The 13091-nt window shown below is 37.5% G+C and overlaps 1 protein-coding gene across 1 annotated transcript in view; it reads left to right on the top strand.

The window, feature by feature from the left end:
* Positions 1–12482, top strand: part of LOC126830012 (PDF receptor) — a 33054-nt gene extending 20572 nt beyond the window's left edge. The window contains exons 2-3 of the mRNA XM_050560216.1: positions 6584–6699; positions 7937–12482. Coding sequence (XP_050416173.1) covers positions 9599–10906 — 1308 coding nt within the window. The 5' untranslated portion in view covers positions 6584–6699; positions 7937–9598 and the 3' untranslated portion in view covers positions 10907–12482. The remainder of the gene's footprint in view (positions 1–6583; positions 6700–7936) is intronic.
* Positions 12483–13091: the final 609 nt, after the last annotated feature.

The following is a 13091-nucleotide window of genomic DNA, read 5'->3' as shown; positions in this document are numbered from 1 at the left end:
ACAAAAATAAGCCGTAAATTCCTCACGAGTACTGTTTTCCTTTCCCTTCTTGTTTTACTTGATGATACTCACAGATAATACACTCGTTGATTACGTTCAGTCTTTTTAAGGAGATTGTTTGGTTCCTTGGACTCAATTAAAAAGAAAAAGAAAACGGCTGAGATTGTGTGATAATTCAGTGGAATATAGAGTGTAGGCCCGTCAACTTTGAAGCAGTGGGTGTGGTCATGAATTTGATTCCCGCTGGGTGCAAGGAGATATTCAGACCCGACGGTAGTGCTTTTTGTGGAGAATTCTAGATTATACACTGTCCTTTTAAGTAGAGTTTACGGTCCCCTGCATTCTAAAAAAAAAAATAAAAAAAGACTAGAGTTGTGCGATACCTCAGTGGTTGAATGTAGGACAGCCAACCGCGAGGCGAATGGGTATCGTGATGAGTTTGATTCCAGCTGTGTGCAACGGAAAGTTGAAAACCATGGCATATTCTTTCTATTGTGGGTTCTAGTTTGACCAAAGTCTTAGCTCCCAGAAATAAGTCCACCCTTTGTTTATCTCTGGGAAAACTCGCCGGCCATTTTGAATGTCACGTGATGTATCTTTCTGTCGGTTGCTTCACAAAGATTCAGAAATGTCGCGTATTTAACCGAATCACTCACATTAAGTGCTACAAATAGTTCCCAGTAAAACGTCAAATCATCAAAGGGTAAATTTAACTCTGGGATCCGAGATTGATTGGTAAGACCCTCCCCACCCCTACCCTAGTCAGTTCAGTTAGCACCTATCTAACTTCCATGGTCTTAACCCTTTTGTCGAAACGTTGGTTTGGGAATTACTTAATAGCCTGTTACCCTATTTTTAGTGTTTTGTAAATGCTCCCGTTACCTACAAGAAAATAAAGATGCAAACTGCTTGTACGACTTTGCTGCTGTGGGCGTATATTTCCGACATCTAATGTGAACTGCTTGAACGACTTAGTTGTTGCATTCCCTGGCAACCAATGTTTACAGTGTATAAGTAGTTCGATAGAGTTTCTCTTGTGTTGTTTTGTCAATTAGCATCGTTTATCCCTTCAAAGATAAAACCATAAAAATAGTCATCTATTTTTGCTATAGGTCTAATTAGTCAACCAAAAAAAAACCCAGTGATGTTTTATTATCAGACTATCAGTAGAAAACCTGCACCAAGTTGATTATTTACACAATATTCAGGTGGTGATATATTTATGATTGTAATCTATACATTCCTTGCTTTTTTCTTTTACCACCCACAAATCTCAGCACTTAATACCGAGCTCTTTTTCTCTCGCTGAAACTGTCTAATTAAGTATTGTTGGGTCGGTTCTTTAAGATGTTTAAAAAATGTTAAAAGACAAATTGCTATTCTAAATGTAATATTTGTTTTAAACTTTTCGGTGCTTTTTTCCCCTTGTCATTGGTCCAGTTCGGGGGACCTGGCAACGACATTTGTATTCGTTAAACTAATCTTGTCTGCGATATCACTGAAGGTGGAAGCGGACGTAAAACCCTAGAAACGAACGAACTTAAACTAATATGGCGGCGGTGACTATTAAGCCATTATGTAATATCAAAGGATCATGCCCAGCGTTCTCTAAACCCGCTGATTTTCATTTGCTTATCTAATTTTTTTCACAGCTTAGGATTTAAAAAAAAAACATTAAAGATTTTGCGGAGATTGTAACTGGCACGAGCTTGTTTGGATTATTTCGCATTTGAGGATACCGAATGTTGAAAAATATTGAATTTATCAAATCTTTGTAAATACTAACGACCATTTTTGGACTGATATTCCTTTTAAAAGAACTGTCCAAATTTTCGCAGAGTCTCAGAAATGAAAGTTCGTTTAAACGCCCAAAATATCGAGAAATGGTGTATTTACATTGTCTGAAAGTTTCAGCTCAAAATATTGAGCCGTTTGGACGTGAACGTCAAAACAGCTTATCCGAGTCATTTAACTTTTCACAATATTGCGCGTAGGGGTCTTTAGCAGTGGGAGGAAACCGGAGGACCCTGAGAAAACTCACGAGATTAGACAGGCGACCCTACTCTTTGTCACGTACAAGCGGGGAATTGAAACAACGCCATTTGACTCAATAACCATTCGGCCATCCAGCCCCCCCCCCCCCGACTGTAGTTTGAGAGGGATATAAAGTCTCTCAAATGACGACCAGTGACTTCAAGACGCGGTGTGTTAAAAGCCCCAATTATTTGTTCTGTTTTAATCAGAAGTTATAAATATAACTATATTGACATGTTTTATTAAAAGCGCACACAGGAAATTGGAGTGCACACAGGTGTAATAATACATCTATTTTTCTTCGGTAAAACATGGAGTCAAAACCTAAAACTCGGAAATGATAAAACTAGGACAGGTTTTTTTCCGAGTTTTCAGTAAGACCCCATATTTGATGGGGTTTTTTTTATGGAGTTCAAAGTATATAATACAATATTAGACCAATGAATAAATACATTTCTTCGTAAATACAATCTTACTTGTTTTATATTAAAACATACCAAATGTAAAAATTATCTTAAATCAATTTCAAGTTTACATTTGTACAAAATACTTTGATAACAGGAATGCAGTTTGTATTTACCATGATTTGCACACATCGAGTAGTGTGGTCATCAAAGATACATTATGTAAGAATTAGAAAAAGATCTGGTTGTTATTGATATAATAGTTAAAAAAATAGATTATCAAAAATGATTATATTGAAAATTTTAGTCAAATTACTATATCCCGAGTGAAGTTATGACTGTTTGAGGTTTTGACGAGAAAAACGTAACCTCGATTGTCATTTCTAGGATAATAAACGAAGTCTCGATTTTCGATTTCTTCGTTAACCATTTAAATAGCACGGATTGTCAAATCCAATTAATATCCAAGCCATCCGATGATCTACTACAGAGTTGATTGTGTGCGATATCACTTCGGTAGAAGCGGGCGTTAAGTAAGCTATTTCATACATGTCTTAATAATAATTTGTATAATATTTGAAGCCAGAAAAGACGTGCAATTGGCCAATAGGTAGATTTAGCTTAATATTTGAAGCCAGAAAAAATACCTGCAATTTGCCAATAGGTAGCTTTAGCTGTTTCATAATACACCTTTAATGCAATACGTGATATCTGAGTCTAAATCTAAGATTGTGGTAGAAAACATGAAAACATGGGGGAAGATTAAAACAAACATTGCGCAGTGACATGTTAATTTAGAAAGATGAAGTAGTGTGAGTAACTATTATCTGTGTAGGTAATTTGATATTTATAGTAACAGATCTAACATGTTCTACTTTCACTTCATATCATCTCATACACAGCAAAACATACACAGATTATATCTCGTGTCATTATATATATAAACGATACTAACATTTATAAAAACATAGACTGGTTTCTGTAACGTGATATCATATAGATAATAAATATAACTGGTTTTAGTTGGAATTAAGAAACTAATCTTTGATTTGGCGTTCACTACTTTCACCTTGCAGTTGGAAATGAAATGAAATGAAATGGAGTTTAACGTCCAACTGTTTTGCTCCGAACTGTGCTATGAGGGACATTTTGCCCGGACAGCGGTACTACAGTCGACTACTCTTATATCGAATTCCAACTGTCGAGGGATCTTTTACGTGCACGCCAACGGCCAGACAGCTGTCCTTGTCAGGTCCTCCGTCCTGCATCATTGACAAGGGGGAACCACGCCGGAAAACCTGGATGAACTTTCTCGGCCAATGCACACCCGACCTCCAGGCTAGCGAGCCAGCGTTTACCTACTTAGCCACCGTGACCCCCCGCCCCACCTTGCAGTTGGATGGAACAGCTGGTTGGGATTGGGGTGTTAGGCAAGATGTGGTGTAGTAAAACCCGGTTGAGAGTGGGGTATTAGGTCGGTTGGAGAGGAGACCCTTTGGGTTCGAGAAGATATTATAAGGCCAGTTGGGGAGGAGACCAGGATGGTTGGGGGAGGGGGAGAGATCAGGTCGGTGGGGGAGGAGATAAGGCCAGTTTGGGGGGGGGGGGGGGTGAGCACGTGGGTTGGGAAGGAGGCGTGGTGTTCATGTTTATGCGACGAAAAACCTATTGAATGTCTACGATCTTCGATAACTTGAATAACTGATTACCAGTAAATGTTTTGTATAATAAATGTTTTACAAATTATGACTATTTCTAATAATTACTTCACGGTATGTTATAATCCTTGTCTTACATAACCCGAACAGGGTTTACGAACGAACTGGACGACTGAGCTGCTGTGGGCATATGTTTCGTTGTCTGGAAACACATCTTTTAATCTATTTTTATTTGGCGGCATCACCAGACCAAATAAACATTTCCTTTTTTTACTGTACATATTTGATATTCACGATTTTTTTTACAAAACATTACACCTGCACCTGTTTAAGGTATAAACTATTAATCTTGATTTAAGATTGGATTTACTCCAACTAATGGGAATTAACTTAAAACAAGGTGTGAGAGATACAAGAGAGCCCATAATATTATTTCATCTATTTATAACCGCTGCAACAAATTTTACGAATTTTTGAACGAATTAATTTAATATTTGTGGATCAAAACAGGCCAACCATTTTAATCAGAATTTCAGATTAGATTTTCTAGAATAAAATTTTAAATTTTAATCAGAATTTCAGATTAGATTTTCTAGAATGAAATTTAAGTTTAAAATATAGTTTTAAAGAGGCTTTAAAATTGTCCACAAGAAAAAAAATGCAATCAATTTTATATTCTACTAGACGAATGCCCGGCCTCGCTCGGGGGTCATAACCCCGAAACCGGAAGTGGTAGACTAACGCCACCTGGCCTATGTTACTCCCCGGTCCGAGCTACCCCTATACCCCAATTTCAGACTCGGGGCAGACCTAGTGTAACCGCCAACCCCGAACAGACAGACAAACAGACAAACGACAGTTACAAATATTAGTATAGATTTAACCATAGACGGTGGCTCAATGACTAAGGCTCTGACTCACAAAACGGGGCTCAGTGAGAAAGACCTGGAGAGCCCGTATTCGACCCCTGAGATGGCCGAGAAATTTCATGGGGATTTTAAGGCGTGGTTCCCCATTGTCAGTGGTGTAGGACGGAGGGCCTGGCAATGAACAATGTATAGTCGTTTGAATGGGGCAAAAAACCTTGTACACATTGGCATCCGCGTAAAAGACGCCTTCGCAGTTGAAATTCGAACGAAATAAGAGTAGTCCGTAGCGCCGTTGTCCGGGCAAAATTTTCCTCATAGCACACTGCGTTGCATATGCCCGCCTACATTAGCCCAATAGGAGCATTTTAAACCCCATTTCATTTTATTTATGGTTGACAACCACAGGGTCTCGGGATCCATTACATTGTTGGCCGAGAAAGTTTATCGGGATTTTATTGTCTGGTTTCGCCTATAGTGAAAATTGTAGATGGTGCAGTTTTTTGTTGACCATAATCGCTGAGGATCCCGAATGTCGACAAATTGTCAATTCATCCGAACGGACTTGAGAACCATTTTTGGGCTGACATTTTCTCTTACAGATTCAACTTTCACAATATAGTAATTTACAAGGCATCAACGACTTTAAATCAAGGCAAACTTTTCTATGTTCCCTTTAAATTATTACTCGTGTGCCGCTTGAGACAGCGTTAAGAGATATTTTATGTATAGATGTATATTAATAAGTATAGTTTCATGTAGGATGAAGAAGATACATCTATATCGGTGTTACGACCTGTATTATTTATGAGTTAGATATAATGTACGTGCATGTATGTGTTATGGGGTGCGCGTGCATGTTACCTACATATGTTAACAATAAATACATGATATATATGTTTCTATCTACTGGCTATATGCGATAATTCTGTATATTTTTACCTATCAAGAAAATGTTAAAGACCGATTCGCCATTATACCAGAACGCTTGTTTCTTCCGGCTATTGGTTCAGACTCAACTAGAGAGGAGGCAATGGGTTAGAGACGGTTACTAGGAAATGTCGAAAGTCATAATAAATGAAATGAACTGGTATTCAATTTCTCGGCAATACAAGAAAGGACGCCCTACAAAAATATAACCTAATAGTTTTTTTATACGCCCATATGGAAATGTGGTCGTATATTGTCGCCCCGGGGGTCTGTCGTCCACAACTGCCTGCAAACACTCTACACAGACCACATTTATTGTCCGATCTTGTACACTCGCTATGTAGTTTTCGGGTTTGGGTTTTCGTTGATTAATATCCGCGGTTGAATAATAGAATCATATCGTTATTCGTTATAACCAGGTTATCCTGCAGTCTATACCTAGTTTATAGAATTTAAATACTGGGTTCGTTATGGCCAGTTTATACTGTCGTTTACCTAGTTTATAGAGTTTAAATAATGGATTCGTTATAAACAGGGTATACTGTAGCATACGTGGTTATTGAGTTTAAATAATGGATTCGGTATAACCAGGTTATACTGTAGCCTCTATGGTTTATAGAGTTTAAATGCTGGTTTACAGATTATCGTATTCTATTACATAACTATTATCTTGTTTTATTTATTGTTTCAGAAACCATGACGAAAATATACTATCTAACGACTGGATGATGAAAACTAAAGTGATCTACAATGTCAATCACAGATGGTTTAATTGTATTTTAACTGGATAACTGCGTCTAAATGACTGTAAGTAGAAAAAACGTCACTCTTATTAGCAAAAATGGCGACATGTGGATTTATATTTAGGATATTTTTAACTAACAATAACTTTTGTTTCGCCTTAAGATGCACACGGGATAACTTTAACCTTCACTTGTGTTTGGTAACGAAATAGTTTCACCTGTGTAAACTCCGAATTTAAGAATCAAACATCCATTTCTCGTTCCGCTCACGTGCTACCATGCCAACCCTAGAGTTCATCCCGTTCTTATGTCATGGTTACACAATTACAAATGTAAGAAAAAAAAACCGGCTGAATTTGATAAATGGGAAGGGTAATTGCACCCTAGAAAGATTTCAGATAGAAAGTATCAAAGACTCTTTTACGACTTTTATTACCGCCAAAAAAGTTGTTTATGATCTTCTCTCACGATTATCTCCCGTTATTTAATTCAATCTCCCGTGGTGGAACAAGTTTTAATTTTTTTAAAAAAGATTTGTTCTTGTGAAAATTAAAATGTGATAGTTGTCTAGGTAACCAGGCATTATTTAGCAGAAATAAGATATTTTAAGATATTTGTAACTTTCATAAAAGGGTGGCGTTCCTTTTTTTTCCTTTCGATCTTTCTATGGAATAGTTTGTATTTCTTGGAGTATGTATTAAATGGGAAATCCTAGTTGCCTGTACAAACTGGGATAATGAAATGAAATGAGGTTTATCGTCCTACTCCGGGATAATGAAAGAAGGAAAAAGAAAGAAATGGGGTTTAACGTCCATTTCGGGAATAAAACGTGGTTCAATTTTATTTCAATAATTCGCTTGCGCGTAGGGGTCTTTAGCAGTTCGAGGAAACCGGAGAACCCGGAGAAAACCCACGAGGTTGGACAGGCGACCCTACTCCTTGTCACGTACAACCGGGAAATCGAAACCCCGGGATAATGAAGACGGGCTTACGCCATGTAGTATGTTGTTTTTACATGCACGTCAACGGGTACAGGGGCCTCCGTTTTTCGTCCCATGCGAAAGAATAGTTGCCAGGCAATCAGTCCTACATCACTAACAAGGCCAAAGGAAATCCCGTGGAACATACTCACTGAGCCACCACGCCTCCCGATGTAAAGTACAGTACAGCAATGCGACGATTGTTTAATGATGATGTTAACAATTATCAGATTCTACCCCATATCCCCAGATTCTCAGAGATAAAGTTGCTTTAATGATATACAAGATGTAAAACTCACAACAGATTTATTTTTATTTCAGAAATACTGGCGATATTTGATTTATGTTTCCATAGTAACGGGATTAATAAGCTGAATATAAAACTGTTGACGCAATGGGCGTATGTCATTTTGGAATCTTTCCGGCTGCTTTATTATTTTGAAATTTGTGTTTTAATGTAAAAAGGAAAAGAAGCACAAACTATGTGGTTATAAATAGCCGTATAAACAATATAAAAACTTCCTATTTCAGATTTTGATGTAAAACATGAATTGCAATTTTTACCTGTATTCTGGCGATTCTCCAGTGCGTAACAGATAAAAAAAAACCTCCACGCCAAAGGCAGAACTCGTGTATAATTTATTTGATAAGTGTAAATATATCTGACTTTAAACGCAGACTGAAGTGACGTTGATATAAACATATTTTTAATTGCATTATATGTTAGGAAGTTTGACAGTAAAGCATCGTTTAAAAACATTAATGTATAAACAAACGATATTGAATAACACGACGAATGGGAATAATTCTTGGCGGAATTACTGAAGAACAAAAAACGGACAGATAGAAGTCTGTGTAAGGAAAGATAACTCTAATTATGTGTTTAATTGGTTTTAAATAAAGGTTGCGTAATAACAAAGATAAAGGCGATTTCATAACAGAGTTGGTGTTCTTGCTAATCAAACACGGTGCGGGAATATAAACACGAGAGAACTGGATCTTCTCGTCTGTCCTCTAGGGTAATATAGCATAGCTAAAGTTAATACATTCTGACCGGGAACGTTCATTAGCAACCCTTCGTTACCTACAGACGGATTCGGAATGCCGAGCTTTTAAAAGAACCTTCTGGACAAACGTGCTTTCATTCTTCCCTTTACATTCGAAGAAGGGCTAGATACGGGCATCGCTGGCTGATTAAAGATTTCAAAGTCAGATTTTTTTAAGCGGACCTAAAAATTACAGAAACTCTTTCCCGTCTGGTGTGCAAAAGTGCTGATATTCTTTGCTCTTTTTTTTTAGCTTAAACGGAAAAGACTCCATTTAACGTACGTGTCCGAATGATTACATGGCTTAACTTTGTTCGGCTTAGTTTTGTTTTATTTGAGAAAAATTAAATGAGGTGTTTGTTTTTTCGTCTCTGACGGAGTACATTGCTACAATTCTCGAAGTATGGACATCACTAAGTGCGACTACACAATAAATCGTGAAGTGAAGCAATAAATTACTTCCAGCTTGCGGTACATTCTTTATATAGTGGAAACAAAAAGGTGTCGAGTGCGCTGTGGTTAATTAATAGAATTACCAGCGAATCGGTGTTGTGAGAGGAAAGTAAAAAGTGGCTATTGGCAGTGATATAAGTGGCCCTGCTGTGAAGAAGAGAGTCTACTGTGTTTTAGATTAAGAGAGAACTTGAAGATACAATGATTCTGTTTTTACAGGAATGTGGAGTGTATTACCCAACATTCATTCAAAGTGAAAAGAAAAACGTGTTGCACGGATGAATCAAAAGTTCCAAACAATTTCTGAATTCTTTGGGATATTTTTTTGGTAAATTGTGCCGTTATACGCATTTCTCTCGCTCAATACAGTGTGATTAATTGAAGACTGAAACATTACAGGCATATTGGGACATTACAGGATTTCTATAACACAAATATGATTAGAAGCCTACCACGCGAATAGATTCAATTTCTCTGTTCAAAAATGGAATTTAAACAGGATACGGGAGCCCATCTGGGCAACAGTCTGGAAGATTGTTTGGATGCTTTAGGAAATTTCTATGAGTTAGGTTACCCACCTGGGAAGTTTTGCAATGTAACGTTTGACGGAATATTGTGTTGGCCGCCAACTCTTGCCGGTAGTACAATACGCCAGGCGTGTCCGACTTTTAACAGTGAAGGTTTTTACGCCTACAAGTCTTGCAATAAGGACGGGACGTGGGCAGTTATCGGCGACCCGGTTGATCTGCCAGGGCTGGACAATTCAGCGGGTTTCACAGATTACACACAGTGTTTAACTATTGCGACACTCGAAACGTCGACTACGTCAGAAGAAGCTGTGTCCTCGGATTTTCACAGAGCCATGAGAATTGGCGAGATATTACAGTTCATTTTATCAAGTGTGTCCATTGTATCGTGTCTCATCGCCATTTTGTTTTACATTATCATCGCAAGAAAGGGCATGCGATGCAGAGTTGTCATTCCACTTTTCTTGTCAGTGATGATGTATCATATGATGTCATTGGTTGCCATGACATTACGCCACACCGACAAATCTGAGGATGAAGTTCACAGGCGAGATTATTTTTGCAAATTGGAAATTATTATTTTAAAATATTCAGAAACTGCTATTTATTCGTGGTTAATGGTGCTGGCGATTTTCTATCATCTAAAAGCCTTACGGAGTCCTGTGACGTGTACCGCAATGTGTGTGATGTACGTCATTGGTCTGGGTATTCCCATAGTGACGACTGGCACGTGGTATCTTTGTGTGACATTTCTAATAGAAATGGACAATTCGTGTTTTGTCAACTTTCTGTCACATCCATCAATATGGTTAACTGTAACACCTAAATTTTTATGTATTATGGTGACTTTTTGTATGTTGGTCGTCTGTTGCTATGCATTTTTCCGATACGGTGACAACGGTCACGCGGAGCAATTAGGTGATATTTTGGTTGCTAGGCAAGGAACACACAGAGCATTCATGGTCTCCATGATTTTAACAACACTGGAACTATATCTTCTCGTGAGTGATTTTTCCAAGGGTATCCCGGGCATGGATGAATACACCACGCATTATTTTCTGTGGATAGTGTGCATGAGAACCCGGGGACTATTTCTGGCCATTTTCTTGTGTTTTGTTGATAAAGAAATTTGGTCCTGTCAGTTATCAACTTTAGAGAGTTCCCAAGACAACATTAAGTCGAGTCGTGAACACAAGAAGAACAATATTTGTACGACAACGATAGAGGACTTTGATGACTTGTTTACCGATGACGATATACCATGAAAAAAGTGTACCCCAATCCCCTTAACCTACCCCCGTTTTAATAATTGACCTTTCAAAAGACAACTTCTTGTTTGATCGCTCCAAAAAGTTAAAGTATTATTAATGGCCGACCCCAATCCTCTTAACCTACCCCCGTTTTAATAATTGACCTTTCAAAAGGCAACTTCTTCTTTGATCGCTCCAAAAAGTTTTATGACCGACATCTAATCCTTTCAAAATATTGGCCTCTGTTGTTTGATTCATGTCTAATCTGTCAAAGATATTCTGTTGAATAGGTGATCTCGAAATAATTGGACGTAGAATCTTTTTTCATAATTTTTGAAGTCACTTTAAAAGTCTCCATTACAAGAGCGAATATATGCTGAATATGATGTCATTTTCATTTTTTTGAAATTGTCATACTCGAAATTTGAATTATCCTCCACTGAGATCTTACCAGATTTCGACCATCTATCTTGGGACATACTAAAAGTAGAAGTGTGCCTTGAAAATATCGTGCCGTGATAATAACCATTTCCTACTAATCACATCGAAAAGTTGGACAATATTTTATTAATGTTTTGTGTTCCGTGTAACGTTCTTCGACCTGTTGAAAATCGGTAACAATTTGATTTCGGTAACTAGTATTCCACAGAATTCCGTGGCGGGAGGAATTTCCGTAGTCAGATTAAAATCTGACCTTACATTCTTTTCTTTTTTACGGCAGTGGTATCCACCCTTTTATCTAGCGCTAGTCATTCAACAGACACTTGGCGAACCTGAAAGGATTTTATCCAATCGCAACAGCTATAATTAGATTTCAGAGAGAACAGAAAATTCATAAAGAATTTGATAGATCTTCGAGTAAATAAAATAACTGGAATGAAATAAATATTTCTGTAACGTTAATGATATGGAGTATGCTTTAGGCCCATTTTTGTTACAAGTTGTCGGAGTTCACTCTTTCGAGAACATCGGATACGACTTCTCATTTCAGGGGTTCACAATGTTATTGTATTTCTGCATTGATAACGCATAATAGCTCATTTTTGTTACTGTTTTTATCACATAAAGATACATTATGGGAGATTCGATAACGAGTTGGCAGTTTTCACTGTAATAGTTAAAGACTAGATAATGTAAAGGCAATTTGATCCACTATGAACCGAGAACAAAGCGATTGAAATTCCGCCTAGCCTTGATCATCATTACTAAAGTCAGTACGAAAAACAGCATAGTCTCGATTATCGATTTAATCGTTAAATCGTGAAGGAAAGTTATGCAGTAAATCGGCTCACAATCCACTAAAGATCGCAGGCTAGCGATACCATCTAGACTCGATTATGGTCTGGATAAGTTAATTAATGTCTAATGAATAATTTAGATAACATTTCAGGCCCAAAGAAAGACCTGGAATAAACAGATTTAGCTCTTGCATAATGCATGTTTAATGATATGAAATAGGGTTTAACGTCCTACTGTTTTATGCTTCAACTGAGATAACTAATTTGTGTAACGGTTTTTATCACATTACATTTATCTAGTGAGACATGACTGGTTTGTTATTATAAGAATAAAACTACTAATTTATAGTTTATTGTTGTCTTGTACCTTATTGTTTATTTATGTAAATCAGAGAAGAATGGGTTTATTACACTATGTAAATAAATAAGTAATATGTTAAATAAATATCCTACCACGTGTTAATGATTCGCCATACCAAGAATATCTATATAGGAATACAGTCAGTTTGTTTTCTTTCCATCTCGACACATGTAAACCTTGTTAGCCGAGAGCATATTGATATAGCACCCAAATGTTCTGTATGCAAACATCTTGAATACTCAACTAAAACGGCATGACTATAAGTTTGTAGCCGATTTGTTTTTCATCGCTGGTGAATAAATGGTTGAAATGAAATTTTATGAGCGTCTTTGGCATTTGGGTGAACCGGAGGACCAGGAGAAAAACACGAGGTTGGATAGGCGATACTACTCCTTGTTGGCACAAGCTTGTGGGTCGAAACCACGCCACCTGATTCAGTGTGAGAGAGAGAGAGTTTAACGTCCACTCGACACAAACTAGGTCATTTCGGGACTAACATATGGTTTAATTTTATTTCAATAATTCGCTTGCGCGTAGGGGTCTTTAACAGTGGGAGAAAACCCACGAGGTTGGACAGGCGACCCTACTCCTTGTCACGTAC

This window comes from Patella vulgata, chromosome 8 (genome assembly GCF_932274485.2).
Source record: "Patella vulgata chromosome 8, xgPatVulg1.2, whole genome shotgun sequence".
NCBI classification, from domain to species: domain Eukaryota; kingdom Metazoa; phylum Mollusca; class Gastropoda; family Patellidae; genus Patella; species Patella vulgata.
The sequence above is the reverse complement of the archived record's forward strand: the minus strand, read 5'-3'. Positions and strand labels throughout refer to the sequence as shown.